Raw genomic sequence first — 25,417 nt, 5'->3', positions numbered from 1 at the left:
CAGCAGCCCACGAGACGGCATGCTCCTTCCCACGGGTGTCATCAATTCTCTCCTCTATCCCCCTCTCTCTCTCTCTCTCTCCCTCCCTCTTCCCCCTCTCCCACTGCCTGTATTTTGTGAGCCAGGCGTCACTAAAAAGATGTTCCCTCGGTTTTATTTGGCACATAATTTCTCCTAATTAAGCCATGCTTGTGAATCGACAATTCTTTTAGTGTAAGAACAAAAGAGCACAGGAAGCTTGTGTGGACAGGCATATTGTAAACAAACGCTGGCATGGATCGGACCTTAATTAGCGTGGATTCACTGCTCAGGAATTCCACCTAACCTTTCGTCACCCAAACGCAAATGTTTAAACCCTACATCCCCCAGCAACACGACCTTCATGCTTTATCTTTGGTCTCGTGGTTCTTCCCCTTTCCAATTAATGATGTGAACATCCTCTGTGCGTGTGGTGAAGCCGCGTCCTCCACACAGTGCTGACGTTCCTTCCTGCCAGCCCGTAACTAACCCTCTGATTCGCTACCGTGACAGCTGCCGCTCAGAGATAAACGGAGAGATCCGCACGTCTCTGGACTTCACGTCAAAGAGCCACCATTGCTCTCCCGTGTTCCCCGTTCTTCATTTATCCGCTTATTCATTCTTTCATGCGTGCAGTCACTCTTCCTCTCATTTTTTAAATTCATTCATCTTCTTGTGTTTTTTTTTTTTCTCGGGAAACTGGTACTTCCTATCTTGTCAATGTATTCTATTATAATCAGACATTTTCACGATCTGAAATCGCTAATTGCATTTGAAGCAAGTTTTTCAGCCTTGCGGCTGTCGAAGTCTGATCCTCACATATCCTTAAAATACTTTCTTTCCTCTCTTCCGTCTTGAATACTTTCTTACCATAAAATACCACAAATTCACGAAGAGAGCTCATTCACTTATAAATTGCTTCTCAAGTAGATTTGCATCCAGACCTGCACCTAGTGCACCGGGTCTTTAAATAGATATACATGGGGTGACTGTAGAGGAGGCAGTTAAGTTACAGCAGTCTGTGTGCTCTGTGCCTTATTCTAATGAAACAGCCGAGTACTCACTTATTTAATTATCCATATTTCAGCGTTGTGCTATTTAAATCTTTATGCTCAAATAAGAAGTATGTGAGTCACCCAACTTACAGAAATGAGATATGCCTGTCAATTATGCTATTTGCTGCAGTCTGTCTGGATTTTTAAATATGTTATAGCATCATGATTCAAAACATTTTTTGTCTGTAGGCCTCCACAAAGCCATTTACTTGTCTGCAAACAAGCACATCAACAGTGGTATTATTTTGATCAAGTCTAGTGTTTCTTTACAAGTTATATGAGATGTAACTCATAAGTGTACTATAAAGTATGTGTTTATTTTAGAAAAATATATTTAACAGAATTAGTATTCCATTATACTTTTTACTCAAATTATTAGCTATGCAGGAGAGTACATCCCCCATACATGTTGGTGTTAGCTAGACGTTTAGTGGTCAATCATGAATCAATCTGCTGTTGAGTTTTGTAGAACAGAGTTTCAAACATTGTATGCTCCTCAGTCGTGGCCCTACCTGTTTCAGTATGGTTTGCATAATGACAGAGGGGTAGTGTACAAATGGATTTAACTCCAGAATTTCTTACTCGATAATTAATATTCCTGCTTTTTTTGTCCGCACTTCTAACTGTCATATCTTAAGCAAGAACCTGCTGCACTTGTGTGTGCTCTGCTCATACCTCACCATGTATGTTCTGAATCAGCTTGTTACCTCTGTAGTTCAAGGACTTGGTACACCATAGCAAGAGGCCAACTTTACACTTTTATTCACTTTATCCTCTACTTCACTCTGGATCCATGCATGACATGCTGTCCCTTCCCATCTTTCCTTCGGCAAGAAAGCTACTATAGGGAACATTCGTGCATGCTAAAGCTATTTTGGATTGGAACAGTAATGGAATATTGCAGGCGGGTGTGGCCAGTCAATAGTACCTGTCTCACAGATTGTAATCATTAACATTTTGACGCTCTTTGGTTCCATATTTTTAATTTAGCAATACAATTTTGTGCAAGTACATGGCTGTCAGAAAAACAGACACACTTCTGAATGCTGTTACACTGACAGGTCATAACTCTGCACCTGTCGGTAATTTTTAATTTTAGTATTAATTTGGTAAAGTGCAGAATTTTCTTTGACGGAGTCCTGTGACAGAGGTGCTAATCAAGAACTGACAGTCAGCAGTAAACATGACAGGGCGTCTTGTTCTTGTACAGACAACGCTGACATGACTGCTTCACATTATCTTTAGAATTGAGACAAAGCTGTTTTGCATATTCATAACCCCACAAAAAAGCAAACAAACAAACAGGAAATAGGTTCTGTCCTGCTGAGTTTTGCCCCTGTCATGGAATGAATTCAGCTTTGTTTCTTTCTCGTTTGCATTAATTAGCTGGCTTGATTTAATCTAAATGCAATTTGAACAGTGCCTGATATGAAAACTTGTGGAGACATTTTTGAGTTTGTGCCTGCGTAAGATGCTCCCACTCAGGATTTTGGTGGTACCCAGGTGAAGCCTAATCTATCCCAGTATCAAGTGTAAACGCTTATTCTGAATATTATTTCTTATTTAGAGGTGGGGATTTGGCATACGTGACCATAGGCTGCCTGGGTGCATATTTAAATGTAGAATATTATGGAGCATTAAAGTGAACCGACCCTGGACCCAGGAACCTGTGCTGCAGGGTGCTATTAACACACGTCAATGAGAGACGTGCGTTGCACTAATAATCTCTGATAGATATTCTGCGAACGTCTTTCCCTCTACCTCTAGGGATGGATTTGGAAGCAGTTGTTGACAACAAATTTGCAACCACTTCCATCTCTTCAGCCGTAGAAAAAAAGATTTGCATCAGGATTTTTAAACCACTTCCAAATTGTCACTCAAGTCCACATTAAAAAAGTTTTCACCAATTTTGTACTATTTGCAGTATTTTCTGTACTAGTTTAGTCTGTGTGTGTGTGTGTGTGTTTTTTTGTTTTTTAATTGTTTCCAGTGTTTATGAAGGGTGGGGTTGTTACCTCTAATTAAAATTTTGTTTAAAGAAAAATCAGTAGTGTTTAAATTGCCTTTATCATCTCTGCAGCTGCAATAATTATACTACTTCAGGATGACCTTTTTTAAAAATGAAGTATAAACATGTCTCAGCCAGGAAGTGGCTCAAGCCAAAAAAACAAAAAAAACGAAAACAAAAACCAGGTAGAAACTTAGGACTGCCGCAGGAGTTTTCAGCAGCTGTCTCTGCATGTATGAGGCAGTATTAAATTTACAAAACCTTATTCATTAGAAAGAGGAAGAAATGCTTTCAAATATATACAATAAGAAAAAACTTTAAGCAGTAGCATATATTGAGCTGATGGATGGCCCTGATTAAACAGCCTTGTGGCAGATTTCAGATGAGTTTTATAGTCTTTTTATCTCTATGGATATGTGATTAATTTTTCAGTGTCTGGGAGTTTGTGTGCAGTCTGTATGAAAGTGTAAATTCATGCTTGAAATGTGATAGACTGTTGTCTGTATATATGCGGCTGCACAGAAGCTAATGCACATTTATCCTCTGATGCATAAGGAAGTTTTTAATAGAAATTAATCAGTATGTGACAATAAAACACGCAGTAAAAAAGTGTGGAAAAACTATTCCATAAAGTACTTGAGTCTGTATTTCCGGGGTTGGCAAAGGACATGATGGACATTGACATTGTGTATGCATTTGTTTGTTTGAATAATATGTATTTTATATTTGATGTAGTGCTTATGCATCAGAATAGAAAAAGTCCAAGACATCTGCAGAGCACTTTTGCATTGCTGTCCAGCTCTAATCTGTGTGTGTGCGTGTGTGCGTGTGCACGTGCGTGTTTGTGTGCGTGTGCATGTGTGTGTGTTTGTGTGCGCATACGTACATGTGTGCATGCTTGTGTGTGTGTGTGCCTGTGTGTGTGCGTGCGTGTGTGCATGCATGTGTGTGCGTGTGCATGTGTGTGTGTGCGGGGGCACGTGTGTGTGTGTGTGTGTGTGTGCGCGTGTCTCAGGCATGGCCCTGCAGGCCTTCATAGAGGCCTTCTTCTACCTGGCCCAGCGGCGCTTCCGGGCGCTGCCTCTGCGAGACCAGGTGCTCTCCCTGCTGGAGCTGTGTGAGGTGCAGCTGCAGGCGGGGGAGGAGAGACGGGCCCTCAGCACCAAGGCCCCAGGCGAGCGCAGGACAGCGCAGGGGCCCGCACAGCCCCCGCCCCCGGGCCAGCCCGGCTCCCCGCCCGCCGTCCGAAAGCCCTCCGACTGCCGGCCCCAGCAGCCGCTGCGCCCCGCCCTGCAGGGGAACACGGAGAACTGAGCGGGGGTCGCCAGCTTATGCCCAGCACTGAGAGAGATCTGCACCAGGGGCCACAGCCTCCATCTGCCAATGGAACAGACACCTCCTCCTTCAAGATGCCAGAGGAGCCGCCCAAGGACGTGCGGAAAGTCCGCTCTGTCGCCACGGTTACAGGGCGCAGGGAGCGCTCTGTGGTCTTACATCCCCGGTGGCCGTGCTGGGATGCCTGGATTTAAAGACATATTTGGGTTTTTTGTTTTGTATTTGTTTTTTTAGCTAATATTTTAGATTGATTGATTAATTTTTCTTACAGGGAGTGCATTGCATCACCCCTTGCAATAGCATGCAGTCTCTTTTCAGGGAAATCTTGGAAGCTTTAATTACGCGGCCGATCGAGTCTGTGGTTCTACTGACGTTGCAGACGCCGAGGTACTGTAGGATGGGGGGGGGGGGGTGCTGAATTGGGCTCTGGTAAACGAGCATGTAGTTTGCACAATGGCTTCAGAACAGATAACCTCCGATCAGGTCTCTATAAACGGAGCCCTGTTCCAGCCATGCGGGACGTTGCCACGGTGAATGTGGAAGTCGTGGTCCCCTGCGGTTCGATCGGGGGTCCATCGTGGCTGGGGTCGTTCTCTCCAATCGAAGGAAATGTGGCCCCGGTCTCCTTACTGGCAGCCTTACACAAATACCTGACTACATCACAGGAATCAGGAAGGGGAAAAAAGCACTGTCCGTTACCATTTGTGTTTCATTTATTTAACATGAAATATTTGTTTTATTTTGAAGATTTTTTTTTTTTCACTTACTCAGTTAAATGCTGTGTATTGTAGGGCACAGTGGTGTCACATTGTTATTTCACGCAGAATGAATTTACAATCACTTTGGTTCCTCCCATTACAGTACAGTACGTATAATATGCTTGACAACGATAAACCGTATAGAAGTATATGTCAGTAAACATTCATGTTTTTTTCACTAATCACTTAATACTTGCTACCACCTCAGACAATTAGGAAAAAACACTAAGCATTACTGGGATGTATTCTTGATGATACAAGAAGACAAAATAAAGTGCTTTGGATAACAGAAATGCAGTAATGATTGGTTTGCTTTTCTGTATCACATTTCCTAATGAAGTTTAATGACTCGTAATTATGATGAAGGGAACAATTATGATCTGTCAAAACATAAAGTTCACATGTCATCTTAAGATATTGAACTGGATTGTTAATATGCCTCTTGGATTGGCTGGGATCGCTTCTGCTTTTGGCATCGGAGTCATGCATCATAGACTGCTGAAATTACACTGTTCTCTGACATTATTACAGAGAAATTGTTTAAGCCACCGCTACTATTTTGTTCTCTTGCTTTCTTGTCTTTTTAATTATAAGTAGCCTTGCATCAATAATACTTTCTGGCATCCAGTTATCAAGCATCTCTAAGGTCTAAGCCAACAGAATTGGAGAACAAGCTGAGGAACATAAGGAAATGTGTTTTTTTATATATTTTCATTCAAACCCAAGTCTGTTAAATATATGAGATTTCCAGTGCCATAAGACTGTTTTGTACCAACATGGTCTAATTACATGCTTGGCGCTGTTTATCCCTTGATCCCAGAAATACATGCCAAAACTAATAATTGTCAAATGGTTTCCTTGCTTTTAAAGCTACTATCTTCATTAGCCTGCTAACTTCTCACTTCAAAGGGACTGACTTCCATCTACATTGGATGCATTTTGCCTAGTTCTTTATAGCAATGCACCATGTGCAAAATAATTTACTTCTATTTGTTTTCATAACACTACATTGGTAACAGAAAATTAATGTCTTAGAAATGTGTTTAGGATGTGAACTTTAGATGACAGAATTGTAACTGTTAAAGATATTAAGCAGTATTGGATCCTTCAATTCCTATTGGACAAGCTCTATAAGACTATTATTGTTATATTACCATGAATGCAACTTGTTTTCAGTGATCTCAGTTGCTAGGATAGTGTAGGACTCCTAACCACCAGTGAGTGTGTTTGTGAGATACACAACCCAAGTCATCAGAGAGAATTTATAAAATGGAGATGACAAAAGATGTCTGAGTTGGGCTTCCTCCGGATAATGTCACCGGAGGGGTAGATGAGGTTGTGCACGGACGTTGGCAGAATCAAAGTGTGTTCCCTCCTGAAAAATGTTGCCTATGCTCTGCAGAGAGTCACATTTCTCACACCATTTGCCAGTGGTGGCGGATAACTGGTCCTGTCGTGTGGTGATGAATCTGCATATTGGGTGAGTCAGTGGAGGGTTTATCTTTGATTTGCAGGCAGTAAAAGGGGTCTCTGGGTCCCCAGCCCCCCCTCCCCCAACAACAGAGTTCTTCATTTTTCTGATATACCCATCAGGACCTAGTCATTTGCTGTGGGCAATAATAAAAAGTATTACTCTCCCTAGAACACAGCAATCAAAATGGTGTCAACATTTTTCCGCAGTCAGTCAGTGAGCATAGGGTGATGGATGCCAGTTTTCCTGGCAGCCAGCCCTTCTTTTTCTGGTTGTCATGGTCTAGAGAATAGCTTGAGAGCTAGCCTCAGATTTCACCTCCACTCTGGAGCCAGTGGGAATAAAGGGAAATGGTGATGCCATAGTGATATGTCATCCCGTATGACAGACAGATCACATGACTGACTAATGACACCACTGAAGATAATGTGAAGCAGTGGTTAAAGATTAGAAGTGGAACATTTTGCCCAGTCTATGCTGTATAATTAAGGGAGTTTAAACCAATGCAAACAACAGGGTTTCGCTCTCCAGATGCTTTTAAAGCTATGTTTCACTTTAACAGAAAATCTCTGAATCTCCACTGAAGAACCTCTATAGGGAAGTGCACTCATAAAATAACATAACAATGTTCTGGTTATGTATGTTGTTGTATTATATTATCTTAGGTTATGTTATGTTATGTTATGTTATTCAGACATTTTTTGTTAAAGGGGAACATAGCTTTACTTTATCTGTGGTACCCAGGCATCCATTAAGACAGGCAAGTAGCAACTGGAGTCGATTTTTATTTTTTTATTTTTACAGATTATGATTGCAACTCGAATAGCAGGGGAAGTGATATCTGAAGCCCACAGTATGAGTGAAAAAGTAAATGGATTGACATTTCATTTTCAGATCATCTACAAAATAAGTGAAATGAAGTGAAGTGTATTGAAAGAATACTTTTAATTGTGATGCAAAATTCCTTTTCAGCTGTTGCACAGTTCAAGAACACTCTCCAGGTTGTAAGTACAGATGTGTCCAAGACAGAAAACTACATTGCCATAACCTTAGGGGATTCATCACCGCATGATGCACACCACTGGTAACCCTCAACCGCAGAACAAATTTAGAGTTAGTTTATAAGTACATAAACTGTTCTGTAACAAGGCGTTATGGACAGATGAGACAGGTAGAAACAAAGTGATGGAAAGAGGGAAGGAGAAGCAAAGGAACTGCTGATGATCCAAAGCATAGCACCTTTGAAACTGAAACATAGGCGGTAGTGTTATGGCTTGGGCATGTGTTGAATGGCTGCCACTGGAACTGACTTTTCTTTATTGATGATGTGCCTGTTCATGGCAGCAGGATGAAAGTGTACAGAAACACTGCGGCACGGTGATGCAGTGGTTTTGGACTGCCCCATGCAGGTTCTGAGCTCAAGTCCTGGCCAGCTGGATCCTCTCTGCATGTTCCTGTGGCTTTCTTTGGTTACTCTGGTTTCCTCCCACATCGAAAGGCATGTCAGGTTAGATATGCTCTTGCCACTGCTCATGACCAAGGCACTGGCCTCAGCTCTGGGGTTGTTGCCCGGCTGCAGCACTGTGGCTGCCCACTGCTAGGATGGGTTAAATGCAGAGGACAAATTAATTAGTTAAATAAAGTATCTCTGTCTCTGTCTCTCTCATCTGCTCTCTGCTCAGATCCAACCAGTTACCTCAAAACTCAGTGTACAAAAAAGAGGGAAGTTTTTTCAGGGCCAAAAATTGGAAGGTTCTTGACTGGCAAAGTCAAACATCCGACCTGAATCCAACTGAACATGCATTTAATTGAGTGAAGACAAGATTGAGGACAAAAAGCCCCCAAAACAAACAGGAACCAAAGATGGCTACAGTACAGGCCTGGCAAAGCATCTCCAGGGAAGATACTGGTGATGTCTTCTGGGTTGCAGACTTCAGTAATCATCAAATGTCCCAGAGCTGAGCTCAGTAACATGATAAAAACATGTTTTTATTTTAAATTAAACATGCATAACAAAAGAAGCACAGATTCCACATTTCCGAAATTAAATTGCACAACTCTCTGATATTCAGAAAATATTGTGATTAAAATACACTCACTTGTCTGATTTAAATAAGGAATAGCTCTGCAAATTCAATTTTATTGTCATGCATTTTTATGTTTATAATGTTTGGATATACTATAGAAAAACTAATAGCCCATTAGCTTACATCAGAATGGATGATATTATGTCTGCTGGGAAGAAGCGTTAAAGGATTCAAAATATAGTTAAGTGACTTTGCAAATGATCAGATTTAATTATCAAATGCCCATGTTTTAAATCAACTGATAATTAACTGATAATACATGGCCCCACAAAATGAAAAGCAAAACTGAGGCAAAAGCACGTCTATAGTTTCTACTGTATATCCCGTGTGTGCATTTTCTTATTACGACTTTAAGGCATAATTAATCACTCTGAGTTTTTAAGTGTCTTGTTCCTGACAATGATCTGTGTACTTCACTGGCCTTTAAGTGACAAAAATGTAATTGATATTTTGTGAATTATGGCCAATCGGAAAAGGCAGATTTTTAAAAAAATTTTTATAACTCACCTGTAACTCCCTTTCTTTATCTGAACGATTTGCCTTGTTTTCCTAATAAAACTACCCTTTTCCCCTTAGAAATGCAAATGACAAAGGCAACATTACAGGTCAGAAGGGTTGCTTTCCTGTTCATTGTGATATACGGTACTTGTTCTCTCCATCCCCAAAAAAAATCTTCCACTAAGATGAATATATTTTCCTATCAGTATGCACTGGCAAACATTCAAAACTAGCAGTTAAAGTGTAAAGATTTAAAAGTTTACTGGTTACACTACAGTACATACATTTGACCACAGGCTTCCTTGTGCTAATATGGGTTTTCTACCATGTTCTTCTAGACCATCCAAGAAATAATTGTAAATAATTCGATTTTTCCTCCACCCACTAGGCCCATAAATAACATGCAGGTTCACATATGAAATTCTTAGCCACGCTTATAAAACATGACCTTACACGTGAGCCCAGAAAATTAAGACTGATTTACATTTTGACAAAAGGCTAGGAAATGGTACCAGCGTCTATATATAGCTTTTCGAGATGAGAACAGTATTGTGCAGGCTGAAGCTAGAGGGAAATGCAAAGCATGAAGAAATGCAGATGAGTTGTTTCGACTTCAGCATGAATCACCAGCCAGTTATCACCCTCCCAGGAATTGTGCTGTTGAGGGGCAGAAAAAACAAGGCCATTTTAAATAAATTATTAGACACAGAGGGCCATGAAGAATTCCTGTCATGACACCTATTGAGTGAACATGGTGTAGGGGGAGGTGCAGTCATAAGAAGATCCACAGAGGAATCCCTGTGAAATTAAAGGTGGACGCTTCTCACCGCATCCCTCTCCTGCCGGAAAATAAAGGAGTCCCTGTTTGGAATTTCTCCGCAAGGCATCTGTGTAACCTTGAGCTCATCCTTCACTCCGGGCAGCTCAGCCGGCAGTTCTGAGCTTGGACTTCATTTCCATTCCGTTTGTGAATAATCTCATTTGAAACAGCCACAGCTCTCTCTTTTTTTTTTGATACGGGCACTGAGGATCCCGTCTTTTCTCAGGGTCTACTGTGTGACTGATGCGGAGCGGTGACTGCTGGTCTATTTCATGGGTTTGTATGAAAGTGCACAGCGTGAAATGTGGCGGTTTCCTGCGATTGAAGTCAGCCAGATGCAGGTGCATCGAGGGGACTGACTGGTTATGGTCAGGAGGCATTTGTGTTGTTCTACTGGGTTTCCCTCTGCCAAATTAGAGACTGCTGTAGCAGGTTATTAGCATGGCAAGTGAGAAGACCTTTTACCAGGGGTATTAATGTTATTCATATTGTTCTTTTTACAGATGATGCGCAGAGCATTGTGCTCTATTTTTTAGCTCCTGGGGTGTCTGTGTGCATTATGCACTGAACATCATTCTTGTATAATAACCCTACAGCTTGCAGAAGACATGAAAATGTGTTGGAACACAGAATGACTGGGTTTTATGTATCCCCTCCTCCTCCATTGTTCCAATCTGAATAAGGAGAAACTGCAGCTCTGTCATGACTTAAACAGATGTTCCTCCAGTCCTCCCACCTGTACAGGTTACAGGGAATTGCTGGTCTTTCAAGCAACACACCGAATGGGCCTGACTGTTTGATTCCTGGGTCTTCATTACATTAATATAATTAGGCTTTTGCTGGCCAAATAAAGTAGCTCAAATGTTTACTGATTTGAACATCATTAAGGTGAGAACTCATAGATATTATCACAGTACTACTATCAAAAAGTTAATGCTTGGGCATACCTGGTCAGGCCTGGACTTAAGCCGGAGGATAGTTTAGGGCAGGGCTGCCAAACCCTGTTCCTGGAGATCTATACCATCCTGTAGGTTTTCACCCCAACCCTAACAAAGCACACCTCATTCAACAGCTAGAGATCTCCTTGACCTGCTAATTAGTAAAATCAGGTGTGCCAATTTAGGGATGAAATGAAAACCTACAGGTTGGTACATCTCCAGGGTTGGGCACCCCTGGTCTAGAGCTATGGGGCAAAGCATGTTTAATGCATCTAAATCTTATGTGTTTGTTGAAGATTTTGTTTGATAATATAAAATAACACTGCATACTCTCTGTGTGGGCCTTCTTACAGGGGATTTTTTATGCACTTCAGCCATTTGAATTTGAATTTATAATGTAACATAATAACATTCTGCTCTTGCTTGGTAGAAATTCCTCTGTGGAGACATACACCATAGACAGATACACTCTGCCTCTCCACAGGCAGACATACCAAGCTGTGTAGAAAAGATGCCTTTGCTAATCAGAGTCTACTACCTTCTTTTAAATTACCCCTTCATATGCATGAAGGTTTCTGTTTGCAAGGGTTTGTTTTCAATCTTAAAAAGTACATGCTAAGAGCAATTGGTTGTCTAACCAAAAACTGGTATTCGTGTCGAATCAACTCCACATAGCTATTTTCTAATTGGTGTTTTTGAGTAGCAGTCAACAGGCAAGACCTTTTGACTATATTTAGGTTATGGGTAATTATGGTTAGGTTCAAAGTTTTACTAACATTAATTGTATCACCATATAAATGATACAACTTGTAATGAAATGCCAAATGAATGGTCCATGAATTGTCCAAGAAAAGCATTTGCACGTCCTATTTTTGTAAGTAATATTCCAGGCACATAATGACCTTTTGTTAGATTACTGATTGAAGAGATGAGATGGCCATAACAACCACTGACTTAAGATAGCAGAGGATCAAACAGAAGGAGTGGGAAAATAAGACCTTTCTTGATGTACTTAGTATCTGCTGAATTTGTCAGCCAATTAACATTTCTCAGAAGCTAAAGAAAATGGAAAATACTTGTTACAATTTTTAACAATAATTATGTATATTTTAATCACAGCCAAAGACCAAAGATCCTCTCTATTAAATGAGACTATTCTTTCGAAGCAATCCAGATTGTTTGTCCATATAGTGAATAATTGCACAGCTCTGAAACATTTAATTATTTCTACACAATATATGTTTTCACTGGAGAAATCAAATGTCTGTTATTCACATGCATCCATATATTAAATGTGCATATATTTTTCAGTATTTCAACATATTCTAATTATTTAGTTATGAGCAATCTTAAGGTTAATTGTACACTGCATTTGATTGCATTCAAACAGCATATCCACCTGAAACCACTCCCAAGGAATAGACCCTAATTATTTTCAGAAAAGAACGGGATCTGTATCAGTACACATTCCTCTCTGTGTGGTTTTCTTGCAGCTGGTGAACCCATCTGTGCTGATTCGCATATATTTATAGTTAATATTTTTTGTGTATTCAGTAGCAAGTGGCATAACATAATTGGTTAATGCTGACAGGTGACTGGAGGTATTGTGCCAATGTCCCTTGTGTCATGTACATGTAACTGGGATGTGTTTAGAAAGAGATCCTCATGGGAAAATTGAGTGATGGTGAGTATAGACGTGCTTGAGACTATTAAGACATGTTGGTGCAGGTAGATATAAATCGGTTGAAGGAAACCGAAATATAAAGCAACTGAGCATGTTCTTCACTAGAGGAATGTGGAGAAATATAGAGGAAAGATTTGTGTTGTTTTTTATCATTATTATGCTTTGGGACCCAGATACAAAAGCACCTCATAAACTAAATTGTATTTATTTATTTATTGTGGGACTTATTTATTGTGGGATTCATATACTTAAAAATTCTTTAAACGAGGGGTGCCCAATCCTGTTCCTGGAGATCTACTCGTCCTGTTGGTTTTCATTCCAACCCGAACAAAGCACACCTCATTCAACAGCTAGAGATATCATTGAGCTGATAATTAGTAGAATCAGGTTTGCCAAATTAGGGTTGAAATGTCATGTCATAATATTATGTGGGGTTTGCATGTGTAATGACAGACAATGCATTTTAGACATATAAACGAGTTTTCCACAAATATTGTATAGCTGTGAAAGCAATTATTAGTATATATTTTTATATATTTGGCAATTTTTAGCAAGTGAGCTTTACACAAACCAAAGATGATGACAGCAAAGATTAAAAAAAAAAAAAAGTTTGCAATTCCTTATATGTCCATTTTGCGTGTTTGTCCAAGTATCCTGCAAGCAATTAGCCACTTTAAGATCTAATGATATTATTGGCTGATATAGCAAAATTTCCAATGGGGAGAATTTTTGATTGTGGTACTGGAACATTTGTGATGATGTAATTGGCAAGAAAAACAAAAGACGTGTGAAGTTGTCTGTGAATGTTTGCATGAGGTCAGAAGGTACAGAAGCTAATGTTCTTTAACGTTGAGGGTCTGTGTTTATTGTGGCTATTTCTGTAGGAAAAGCTGAAAAGTGTGAAACTCTTGGTGCTAAATAGGTATGGGGCATGCCGCCCTACCGAGCCATAACTTGGTGGGATGGCACACCTTCCATCCCAATTATGGGCTAAAAGCACAACTTGGTTAAAATAATTAGTTGAATAACTATACTTTATAAATAATTAATAATTTTCAAAATTGTGTTATATCTATATCTTACAGTATCAATGTGCATTTATCTGATTTCACACTTGTTTAATGGTAATTAAAAAAGACACTTAACCTAGTGGTTGATATATCTGAATGTTGCAGCACTGATTAAAACAGTTTATTTTTACAATAAGGGTTTGTTACCATCAATAGTGTGAATAATATTTAGAATGTTAGAGAATATTTCTTTATCAACTTTTATTATACATTAAAATCAGCACCTCATAAAAACATTAATGTCCACACATATTAATATGCATTTGTGCAATACTATTGTGTTACTGTAAATGAGAACTGAACTGAAAACATGAATTTTCAATAGAAAGCACTTTGAAAATTATGAAAAATGTCCTTAAATTTCAAGATGTTTGTACATCTTACAAAAAACTGACCCCTGCTAGATCCATGGCTCACAAATGAATCTGACCAAGTAAAAACTTTCACAGGACTAATTAGTTTCAGAGCAATGACAAGTAAATGCATTTCTGTTCATTATAATTTTAGCATTAATTTATACTGGACATTTTAAAGCTTTATCCTCCTCTAAAGCAGTATAACATTTAAATCAGTGTAATGCTAAATTCTTTGTTATGATTATCTGTAAAATAAAATAGTAAGAACATACAAATTTAATTTATCAGTCTCAGCTTGTATCTTATAGCTTATATCAGCCTATAAATGTATACCAACTACTGGTAAAAATGATGTAAGATTGTTGAATAAGACAGCACTCAAAGGGTTTATTAAGGGTTTTGTTCAGGATAGAGCTACGGTAGATCATGTAATATAGTTTGACATGTAAATTTGTACATGCATATTAGTTATTAGTTATTAAAGAGACCCCGCTTACTTACTACTTGCTAGATTCCAGATAATCTATTCACACTGACCATGAGTGAAAACTTTAGGTACCTCCTTGGTTATCCCAGGTTATCTCCCAAAATGAGATATGGGAATGTGGATCAGAACCTGTGACAAAACAAGGATAGAGAGCTCTTCTTTTGCAAAATACGCCCACACAGTAACTGAAGATACTGAGACCAGGGTTTCAGCTTTCATAATCAGTTCCCACTCCTGAACTGGGCCAACACTGTTTTAATGAACGATTACTGTTAACGACTGTTTTGTTTTCTCATCAGAATAAGCTGAAAGAGGTGCTGGCCCACAATGAACCTCAGGGGTGGCAATTACAGTAATTTCCTTCGGAATGGATGATGAAGATATTTTATTAATGAAGAAAATGCCCTGCTACACCCCACGAGGCTGCCTACGCCATCTCAGCTCACATAAATATAATGAATTAATAAATGAGCTCAAAATTTAAATGAGGAAAAACAGTTCCACATGCATTCGTGGTCTTTTACATGGGCACTGCACCACAACAAGATGAAGCATGCTTTTTTTAGATTAATTAGGGCCCATTGATTTTTTTATTTGTTTGTCTTTTCAAAAAAGTTTATTTCTTATTGCTGAAGAAAATTACCAGATGAAATTGCTTAACTTACCTGTGACCTTGTCCTCACAGATAAATTACATTATGTGCCATCTGTCCTTTTCTTTCCAGATGAATGTTGATTCAGAACACTAAGACACTGCAGATGGCCAGCTGTTTTCCCTGAGTATGAAACCTGTCAGGGAAATGAGAAGATTCTTAAAAGAAGCCACATGTTTCTTTTCAAAATACCTCACTTTAAAATGCAGAATTTTTATGATTTGTACCGAAACACAAAATCACAGAAAGTGATTGCACAAAATGTCCCTTATGAGTTAAATGTCAGGCTAATACTCTTTAATCAAGAAATGCAGCTGTAAAATTTTATTTTTTAAGATCATTATTTGAATAAATATTGAATTATATCATGGCTTAGCCAATGTCTGGGCACATTGTCTGGATGCAATAATGAATTGTGTAGGCTGTGATGAGTTCTATTGAATATAAACATCTTCTCTTGTCTGTTTTGTTAGTAATCATGGTTATCAACATAATATGGTATATTATTTTGAAAATTCATGTAACATCTTGCCTCTCAATTCATGGTGTACATATATGAAAATACTGGCTGAGAATAAATAATATATAAAATAATAAATAAAATAAGCTGAGAAACACAGAACAGTAGCAACATGCTTCCCAGCCTTGATTACCATTGTGCCATTTATGTGTGGCGGCAAAGCTTTAGGTATGTTTCAGGTGTCATTTCAATAGTTTTTCTTTGGAACAGTGCTTAATCTGCCTTGACTGAGGAAATTTCACTGGTGATCTGTCCTTATCATGGCTTCTTATCTGTTCATCAGCATGTAATAACAGGACACATTTGTTCTCTCCTCTCATGCAGTCTATGATTTACAACCTCAGTGAGATTTATCATGAGCAAAAACTGATGACAATGCAAGAAAGCTGCTTTTCCCCCTGACTGAATCATAGAAGGTGAGTATTTTACCTGCACATTTTCTGGCGACAGCTCTCTGGATGTTACATTTTCCACTGAGCCTCCCTCATCTTTGAAAGTGTCTCAGCCTGTTCAGTTTCTTTCTCCCCCCTCCCTTCCTCAGCTCCTCCATTCGACGCTGTGGGGAATAACAATCACGCTGTAACTAGGTCAGCCCAGCCGAGCAGAGTGCATTATTCACCACCTCCTTCTCCAGCACTTTCGCCATCTTCCTCTCCTTCTCCATGGCCTTTGAATGTATTTTTTTTCCCCCTTCGTATTTCAGATGCATATTTCTTACCTCCAGGCAGACACTGTGTGCTCGGCTAAACCGCGGGGCTGAACAGATGAATGGAATGGTAATCGCATGACAGAAAAGCAGCTATTTGTGGGAAAATCCCTCCCTGTGTTATGATGGAGCTCTCCATTTGAATTGAGGAGCACACTCTGATATAGAACTAATTCATGTTCTTTTGGTTGGGTGATCATTCAGGACACAAAGGGAATCATTTCGTCTGACCATAGGCTTGCAACCACAATTAGATGGCTTAGAACTATATTCTCATTCAGATCTACTGGTCCACGTTGCACTGTTTCTGATCCCTAGATTTGTAGCTGGATTCAACTTCGGCCAGCTGTCATACAGTGTATACAGGCCATGTATACACTTGATCACTGATCCCCAACCAATAATTACTTGGTTTCTGTTGCAATGCGTTTTAGGTTTAGTTTCAAAATCCTTTACAAAGAACTTGCCAGTCATGTCACATATTACGTATTTTTCAAGTGGGTGATGCAAGGTTGATATATTTTCCTCAAAACATGAACCAGACAGTAACTGTACAGCTTTTCCAGTTCTAATAGAATCCAGTGGTCTAGTGCTCCAATTCCTTCTTAGGGTTAATACATTTGACATTATGTATGTCACAAATAACTGTCTATTCTGATTCAGCTGAAGTTGATTATAATAATGTTTGTACAACACAAACCCCATAATTTTAGTTGACAGCTTTATATATGAAACTTTTGTCTATAGACTTGACTTTTGTGCATCAAACAGACAGCAAAATGTTCACGTCAGCCTGATTACACAAGATGTGTTGATCTTTGGCTTTGAAAGGATGTACTTTATTTCAAATTCAAAATGATATTGAGGTGATAAAATTGTTAAGGAGACTTCTGCTATTTGGTAAATACACTTAAATTGACAGTGTCTAAGCTTCCTTCATCAGAGCCAGACATTTCCACTGGCAACTTAACTTGTGGCAAGTTGCAAAATAATTTAAAATCTTCTGTACATGTTTGTCCAGTATCTGACTCAAGTGCATTCCTATTGGTAGAGAGAGCAGAATAGCCACATTAATGAAAGCCATGAAACCAATGATCATTTTCAAGATCTTGCACGACAAGCTATTTACCAACATATAAACCAATTAAAACAAGTAGAACAGCAGAATTAAGCAACATTGTTTATCATTTCATTCTCATACCTATATTGTATATTGTACTTGCAAAGTACTTGTCCAAAACAATGTTCACACATGGTTATAATCACAAGCCCGGGTACCAGAATGAAGGATTCTGAAATAAAATGCAGTTACAGTAATTCTGATGATGTTGTTTAAATTTATTCTCCCATCTGGATGTTGACAGCTGCACCATTGATTTAAAGGAAAGCACTTTTCCAATATCACTGTACCAATATAGCTTACATTTACCGACATCACTCTTTTGTTGGAGCAGTGAAGAAGACTTCAATGTATTGTGAATATACAGCACATTTAATGCAGATCTGCACTTCTCTGCACATCTATCATTCTTTATAGCACCTTGCAGCATGCATACAACTGTACAGTATTTAGCTATGTGTATACCATTTGTCATCACCTTCTTAATGAGAGATGTATAATTGTATTCTAAGCTTTCCCACTGTTGGTAGGGAGAGTGACACGAAAGGAACAGTGCTGATAGCAGTAAGCAATACAATAAAAATTTGTATGCAAATCAGTGTATAAATGCTCCAGCACTCGGTTGCTGCTCTCATTTTATGCTAATATTTATTGATATGTAAATCAGAAACTAAGCCATTCTGTTTCTGTAACTTCATACTAAAAGGTATATTATCATTCCTTTGCACTTTAGACACATATAGCCGTACAATAAAGTTTAATATGATATACTTCCTTGTTTTATATAAAGAGTATGTTTGCAATAATGAACAGTAGTGTTGAGTAGTCGTTCATGGACCAGCATTTCAGGTTGAAGTGGTAACTTCAGTACTTTTATATCCTTAAGCAAGATACATTATTTTTAAATGCTCCTGAGAAATTTTGGCTGCATTCGTGAATCCAAAATTTCAGAACACTCATGGGTGGCTAAGACTGTTCAATTCCACAGCATAGGCTTATGAGCAAAGGCGGTTTGAGTTTGGTAGTGAGATTGGATAAATTCGACAAACAAACTGAATATTAAAGAAAATATGTACACCACTGACACTTAATTAAGCCAAAGCCCAAACCAGCTGTTTTTACAGGAATCCTACAACTATTTGCCGCATTATGATTAGCCAAACTGCTTTAGCTCCTGTCTGACTGTTAGGATAAAGAGGTTATACCAAGTGTGTATTTGTCAACTACTTAATCATTAGTGACCACTGAAGAGGCTGCCTAACATTTACAGCTATGTTTCAATGGGCTAACCACTAAAAGCCTGCAGTCAGTACAACGCCAACCTAAGCTGACACCAGTGCCATAATGGATTCTGCATGGCTCTTAAGCGGTTTAATGGCATGATGCCACTGGGATCTCTATCAGTGTTTTAATTTGAATGAAAGTACAGTTGTTATTGCAAGAAAAGTGAGGAAAACAGTAATCATTATTCTGCACTTCTAAAACTGGCTTCTAACCTTGACTGTTTTGCTCAAGGTCGGAAGTGTAAATTCTGGAAAGCAAAAGTTCCTGATGAACTCTGCCCGACAAGAAGGTCCCGAGTGTATGGCTGCTAAGCAAGTTATCAGAATTTCAAATGTTTTCGGTTGTCTGGCATTGGATTAATGCATGTTTGCAGCATCTTTATGAGTCTGGAATGATATACAAGGTGAAAAATAATTAACGACTGTCAAGTGTGATTTGAGTAAAGGTAGGGATAATCCTTGCAGTATTTAGTTTAAAGATTGGAGGAGCAATAGATTTTGAAGGTTGTTAAACATTAACTTTGAAAAAGGAGATTCTGGGATTAGTGTCTGATTTGCCTCAGCGCTGCTTTTCTGAAACTCAAAAAGGAAATTGGCTTTAATTTAAAACCAGGTCAATCGTCCGTGTGACAAGACTGCAGGCCACAGATTGCTGTGAATTCGTTTCCTATGACAAACTAATGCTTTGGAATTTCCATTAGCACAAAAAAATTCTTAAAAGAAAATCTATTTAGTTTTGAGTATTTATTGTTCATTTCACATGTGATTGTGTATCTATGGCACAAGACTTATCAACTGCATTTCTCATATACTACTTTGGTGAGTGGGAATTAACCATTGTGTTCCTACTGTGGTATCAGAATTAAAATGGCTAGCCTCCTACAGATTACAGAAGTAAAATGCAATTAGCAAACTCTTCCAAAAGAAATCTCCTATATTAACTATTGTGTGCAAGGACACTTGGATCATTTTTTTTCTCTAAGCCTGAAAAATTAAATAATTGGTTTAACAGAAAAAATATGTAAAGGTGTATTGGTTGTTAGGCTTGCAAAAACACATGCATTGTTTCCCTTGTGTAAACAAACCAGAACCACAATCCTCCAGACCAGCTGCTACCAGAGAAGAGCAAGGAGAGTAAGGTGGAGACAGAGGAGGAGGCTGAGCTGGAAAGTGAGCTAATTTGAGAACACTTTTTCTATGAGCATACAGAATGCAATCTGCCTAACCCTAAACCTAATTTGAGCCCTAAACCTAATTGAAATCATAAGTACTTTTGAAAACAATGTCAAGATCATTAATGTGTAGTGTAGCATAGTGGGTTAGGAACTGGGCTTGTAACTGAAAGGTCATAGGTTTGATTCCTGGGTAGGACACTGCCATTGTACCCTTGAGCAAGGTACTTAATCTGCATTGCATCAGTATATATCCAGCTGTATAAATGGATTCAATGTAAATGCTACGTAAAAAGTTTTGTAAGTCGCTCTGGATAAGAGCGTCTGCTAAATGCCTGCAATGTAATGTAATAAATTCAATAATACAAATGCAAAATAATATATTTGAGATAATTTAAAATAAAATAAAAAAAGGTTTTCCCAAAAAAAAAAATGCATATATGCTACATCTTTTTATGGTCATAGGTTTTACCCATGCTACTAAACAACATTTTTGGCTCGTCCAAAATCAGAAATGAACCCATGTCCTAACCTTACTTTAAGCTGCTGAACACAGCCATAAACCTGCCACAACCCTAACCCTAACCCTAGTTTGAGCACTTAACCCTAATTGAAGACATAGATATCTTTTAAAACTTTTGAGAACCTATTTAAATTTGATGAAAAACAAGGTACATATTATGAATAAAACAATACAACTGTAAAATAATGTTTGAGGTAATTCAAAAATTTTTTTAAAGAAAAGTTTTCCCCAAACAATATGCATTTATTACACATGCTACTATAGAAAATATTTGGCTCTTTAATAAACCCATGTACTAACTGTTCTTCAAGCATTTTACCACAGTAAAATAAATTCTTGAAAATGTATTAGAATACATTTTTCATGAAAAACCTGTTTCAGTGGAAAAACAGGCAAATAGATAAAATTAGTCTTCCGTCCAAAAATGAAAAAATGCAAAGAAATTAGATTCAGATAAAAAATCATCCTTGTCCAACAAAAATGTATTTTTTCCCCCATATGTGATCTATGTGCAAAACAATTTAACTGAGCTGACCTCTATCATAAGGTTGGGAGAGCTGAAAAGACAATAGACGATGATGTCCATCTAAGGTATTCTTTGGTTTGAAAAAAAAAAAACCTCTTCAGAATATTGATAGATACGTGTCTCCACAACGTATAAAAGAGTATACCACAAATGTCTTCAGTTGCTTCCAATGAGCTAGAGACCATACTTAATTAAAAAAAGTATATCACAGAACACACAGGGCAGAAACTTAAAATAGCTAAATAAAACTTTAATAATTCTAGTTGCAAATGTACATAAATTGCACAGCCACATTTTTCTTAAACACAAACAACTTTCTCTGTACATTATTGTTTTGTCACCGTAGTTAACTGAAGCAGAGTCCAGCAAATACTTTACTTTCAACATACTTACAAAAGTGTTTCTAGAAGAGATTATAAAACAAACACCTTCTTTATATTTTAGAAACCAGTAATTTTCCACATTGGGGGTCAGAGAGAAAGAGAGCAAATATCTCCATGGTCTTTATCTTGTTTATTGTCAATATTGTAGGCTTCTTTGCCCAATGGACTAATGCAATAGAAATGTAGATGGGAAAAGACGTGACTGACCCCTGTGAAGAAGCCATGTTATTTCATCCTCAAAATATGTTGTACCTTTCTCAGTTTAAAGATTAAATGATGGATTTATGTCATCCATTGCCAAGACAGCTGCCTTTCGAATGGAGACTCTACGATTTAGACGCGAGTCATTTATGACCTGCTTGTTGGGTGATGAACAAAGAGGCATTTTATGTTACCTGGAAAACAGAAAGACTCATACCTGCCTCTTTCCACCATCACATTCAATCCACGGTTTTTCTGATGATTGTTCGTCTGCACGGGAGAATTCTTTTTTGCATTAAAAGAAAGTTAAATTAATAAATAATGTGAAATGATTAGAACATACAGAATGCAAACCCACTGTTTCTAATCTAAGCTTCCTGACCTTGGAAGTCTGTTTCCAAAATGAGGCCCATAACCTGTTTCTGTATGTTAATGACCCAAGGATCATGGAGTAAGATCCAGTGAATCAGAAATATCTCAGTCCATCGGAGCAGAAAATTTGCACAGACAGCGAGAAGACAACCACAGAACTCAACACTGCAGTGATCCCTGCCTATCATAGTGGCATAATAAGAGTTGCTTCTGAAGATACCTGTACACGGTATTCTCTTGTTTTCAAAGCAAAACACTGACATGGAAATTGTTTCTTTTTCCCTGCAAGTACCTGTCTGCTATACAAAATCTGAGCAAGCTTCTTCTAACTAAAGACAATACTAGCTGTCTGGCTAGCACCTTTTATAAGGGGACAAATCAAGATACTAAAAAAGTGCATAGAGCTGGCCTGTTAAAGAAGTGCACGAGTGCAGAGCAAGAAGGGGCATGGAGTTTGTGCTTCTGTTCCTCTTAAAGCTCATGCCTCCTTCAGTGTACAACATAAAAGTGTCACTGACTGAGATGGGCTCAGTCCTGTTCCTCTGCACTTTGGTTCATCTGTCATTCCAGACAAACACAGCTTTTACTTTCTTTTGCTTTTTCCTTTCAGTGTTTTCCTTTGAAAAGAAAAGATTGCCAACAGACTGAAGAAGCGGTAAAATTGAAAGCCGGAACTGTCTAAAGAAGCTGCACCAGAAATAAAATAAAACAATATATTTACAATATTTTTGTGATGTCAGTTACAGTAGAGTTAAACACAGGGAACATTTACAAAAAAGAGGGCTCTCTTATAACATTAGGTAAAAATATTGTGAACATTTTATTTACATATCTGAGGCACACTGCCTCTTAATACACTCATCTTAATATTTAAGTATGCAGCAAATAATATAGTGGAAGTTGCGCTTCCTTATCATTGGCAACTAAAACCAAATCATACCTTTTGTGCCACCACCCATAGCACTGAGCATGAAACATGCAAAAAAAATATTTTACAGGTAAGAAAAAGAATACAAAAATATACAAAATATAGAATGCTGAAATGCTTGGTATGGGTGCAAGGGGTGGAGTAGGCTTGTTCGGTTTAACCGGTGGCATACAGTAGCCTACACCGGTGTCATTATCTCCACACCGTCAATACCGGTACTTTTTGTGATTACAATTTAAAAATAAAAGCAGAAAATAAATAAAAGTGCATTTGTAGAGCCTCAAAGTTGATATTATTAAATGTATATAAACACATTACAGAGCCTACGTGTCCTTATCACTGATCAACGACAGCGTTAAAAGAGCTGGTGCTGGCAACGCTTGAAAACAACCTGCGCAGATTCTGCGGCTAGCTCTTCTCAGGTCATGCAGGCAGTTGCCTCCCAGAATTGTAAAATAGGTTGTAGGCCCACGGTGTAATAAGTTTGCACTGTCATACATTGGCTACAGCTTTGTAACATATTGTTTTCATTTGTTTATTTTATATTTACATTATGTTTTTGTAATGCTGAGACTATTTTAGTTAGGCTCTGTTGTTTGGTCTGTATCAAGGAAATTTAATTCAGGCTATTTATTACCGAAGGTAATTTTGCCTTGTATTTATTTTACGTAAAATTTTTTAGTAGTAAGAATTTTGGTTTCTTGTTGCAAAGTTTTTTATGAATTATAAAAAATTGAGTGTTAAACTTGAACCAGGTCAGGAGTACCGGTATCAACGGTGTTTTTGAGGGAAGTGTCAAAATAGTAATACCGCAACAAGCCTAGGGTGGAACTAATGTGCAGAAAAATGCCACATAAAGAGCTTAAGTTATGTTTCTGATTAGCATCTTAGCATTCAAAATAAACTTTAGACTTAACACTAACATGTTACCATTCAATGCAGCATGCTTAGAACTGGCAAAAGGAGAAAAATGACTCTTGCTAGTTTTCCTACGCCCATTATCTGAGCGTGAGTGACAATGCTACCAGTCCAGTGTTTAAGATTAACCATCACACCACGTTCTCTCTTTGTGCCAACTCATACTGCACGTTTCAATGAGACACAATTCCTGGGCAACCAACACAGAAATGGCTTTGACAGTATATGAAAAGGTGAAGGAATACACAGTTTTTGAAGTCTGATCTTCTTTGGAGGGACTATTTTACTGCTAGTGTCTAGAATGACCAGTAAGCTCTTCTAGAACAGAGCATCGAATTCTTTAAAGACTGAAGATCAGTGCTTTGTGCACCCACTGCGAGAGAGGGAACTGAAACATGCACAGGGCCAGGGACAAACATGCCATAAAATATCAGGCTAACTTCATTTTTAAAACTCATCTGACTCAATTATACTTACTCAAAAAATCCACCCCAGCCAGAGAGGCAACATGCTACTTAGGTGTCGGCCATTTTCAGGGCAGTTTAAAATCTTAATGGAAGCTTTGGCAGAAGATCTGCCAGGAAGATTTATGGGCGGTCCTATCTTTATGGACAATAAGGTAAACGTCACCCTTTAAAAGGTCACTCACCCGCGCCTTTCTGCTGTTTCAGAGATCTCCGTTTCCCCCTCTTCCTCCTCCCATCACCACCTGCTCCCTGCCTCAGGGGGCATCACATGCCTTGCTCTGCTGGCACTGGGCACACGTGCACTCCCTGCTGTGAGGCCCCGCCTCCAGCTCCCCCTCCAAACTTCTTCCTCGTTACCATGTCTGTGTTGTGCTAACACATAAAAATCTGCTACCATCAAATCTTTTTCAGATTTCAACTAATCTTTCTTTCAACTAATCTTTCCAATTACACTCAGAAATTCTCTTAGACATGCCATTAAAGTGTACATGCCATACCCACTAGCCAACACAGACCACAGAGAAATCTCAGCACAGGAAAACATTTAAATACCAATGCTTGCACTGATCTTGAGAAGCGAGAAACAATTCAAATGGTCAAATGACCACACTTTACAAAATACAAGGTTAAACTGTGCCCTTTTGCTTAATGAGGGTGCAAGAAAATGATGCTATGTTTGAAGTGTGTTAAGGCTTTGCTACATGCTTCATACACTTTCACAAAGTGCAATACAGAGCTATGGTGTAGGCCTTTTGGAACACAACCTTAGAACGTGAAATGGAATGGGTCATATAGCTTGATTACTAACATACCAGAAGCTTCTGTTAGACAAAAAAAAAAATACATTGAAATAAAATTTGGCTCCAAGAATGCTTACATTAGTATAGTTAAAAACAAGGTGTACACAACCAACTCCTGACTGAAAAGAAAAGCATTGGTACAGAAGCAGAGCTGTGTGAACACTGGCAGACACTCATGTAATATAGTGGTTTGTCACAAGCTTGATTTCAGAGTTAAGAATGTCCTCAATTCCTCTCAGTTTCTACTCTCGGAGGACTCTG

General features: G+C 38.5%; 1 protein-coding gene and 1 long non-coding RNA gene across 3 annotated transcripts in view; one reads left to right on the top strand and one right to left on the bottom strand.

The window, feature by feature from the left end:
• Window positions 1–5,471, top strand: part of ttll11 (tubulin tyrosine ligase-like family, member 11) — a 40,272-nt gene extending 34,801 nt beyond the window's left edge. The window contains exon 9 of the mRNA XM_035391564.1: window positions 4,097–5,471. Within this exon, the coding sequence (XP_035247455.1) occupies window positions 4,097–4,395 (299 nt within the window). The 3' untranslated portion in view covers window positions 4,396–5,471. The remainder of the gene's footprint in view (window positions 1–4,096) is intronic.
• A 2,129-nt stretch (window positions 5,472–7,600) lies between these two features.
• LOC118212470 lies at window positions 7,601–16,332 on the bottom strand. 2 transcript variants are annotated; one of them, XR_004762237.1, is made up of 4 exons: window positions 16,187–16,332; window positions 15,251–15,373; window positions 14,600–14,714; window positions 7,601–8,242 (listed from the first exon to the last, which is right to left on the bottom strand). It is a non-coding gene; the product is annotated as an uncharacterized LOC118212470 (long non-coding RNA). The 2 variants fall into 2 exon arrangements; XR_004762236.1 differs by lacking the exon at window positions 7,601–8,242 and adding an exon at window positions 9,467–9,887.
• Between the last annotated feature and the right edge of the window lie 9,085 nt (window positions 16,333–25,417).

Source organism: Anguilla anguilla, chromosome 14, assembly GCF_013347855.1.
Source record: "Anguilla anguilla isolate fAngAng1 chromosome 14, fAngAng1.pri, whole genome shotgun sequence".
In the NCBI taxonomy this organism is placed as follows: domain Eukaryota; kingdom Metazoa; phylum Chordata; class Actinopteri; order Anguilliformes; family Anguillidae; genus Anguilla; species Anguilla anguilla.
Note: the sequence above shows the minus strand (reverse complement) of the source record. Positions and strands in the feature narration are given on the sequence as shown.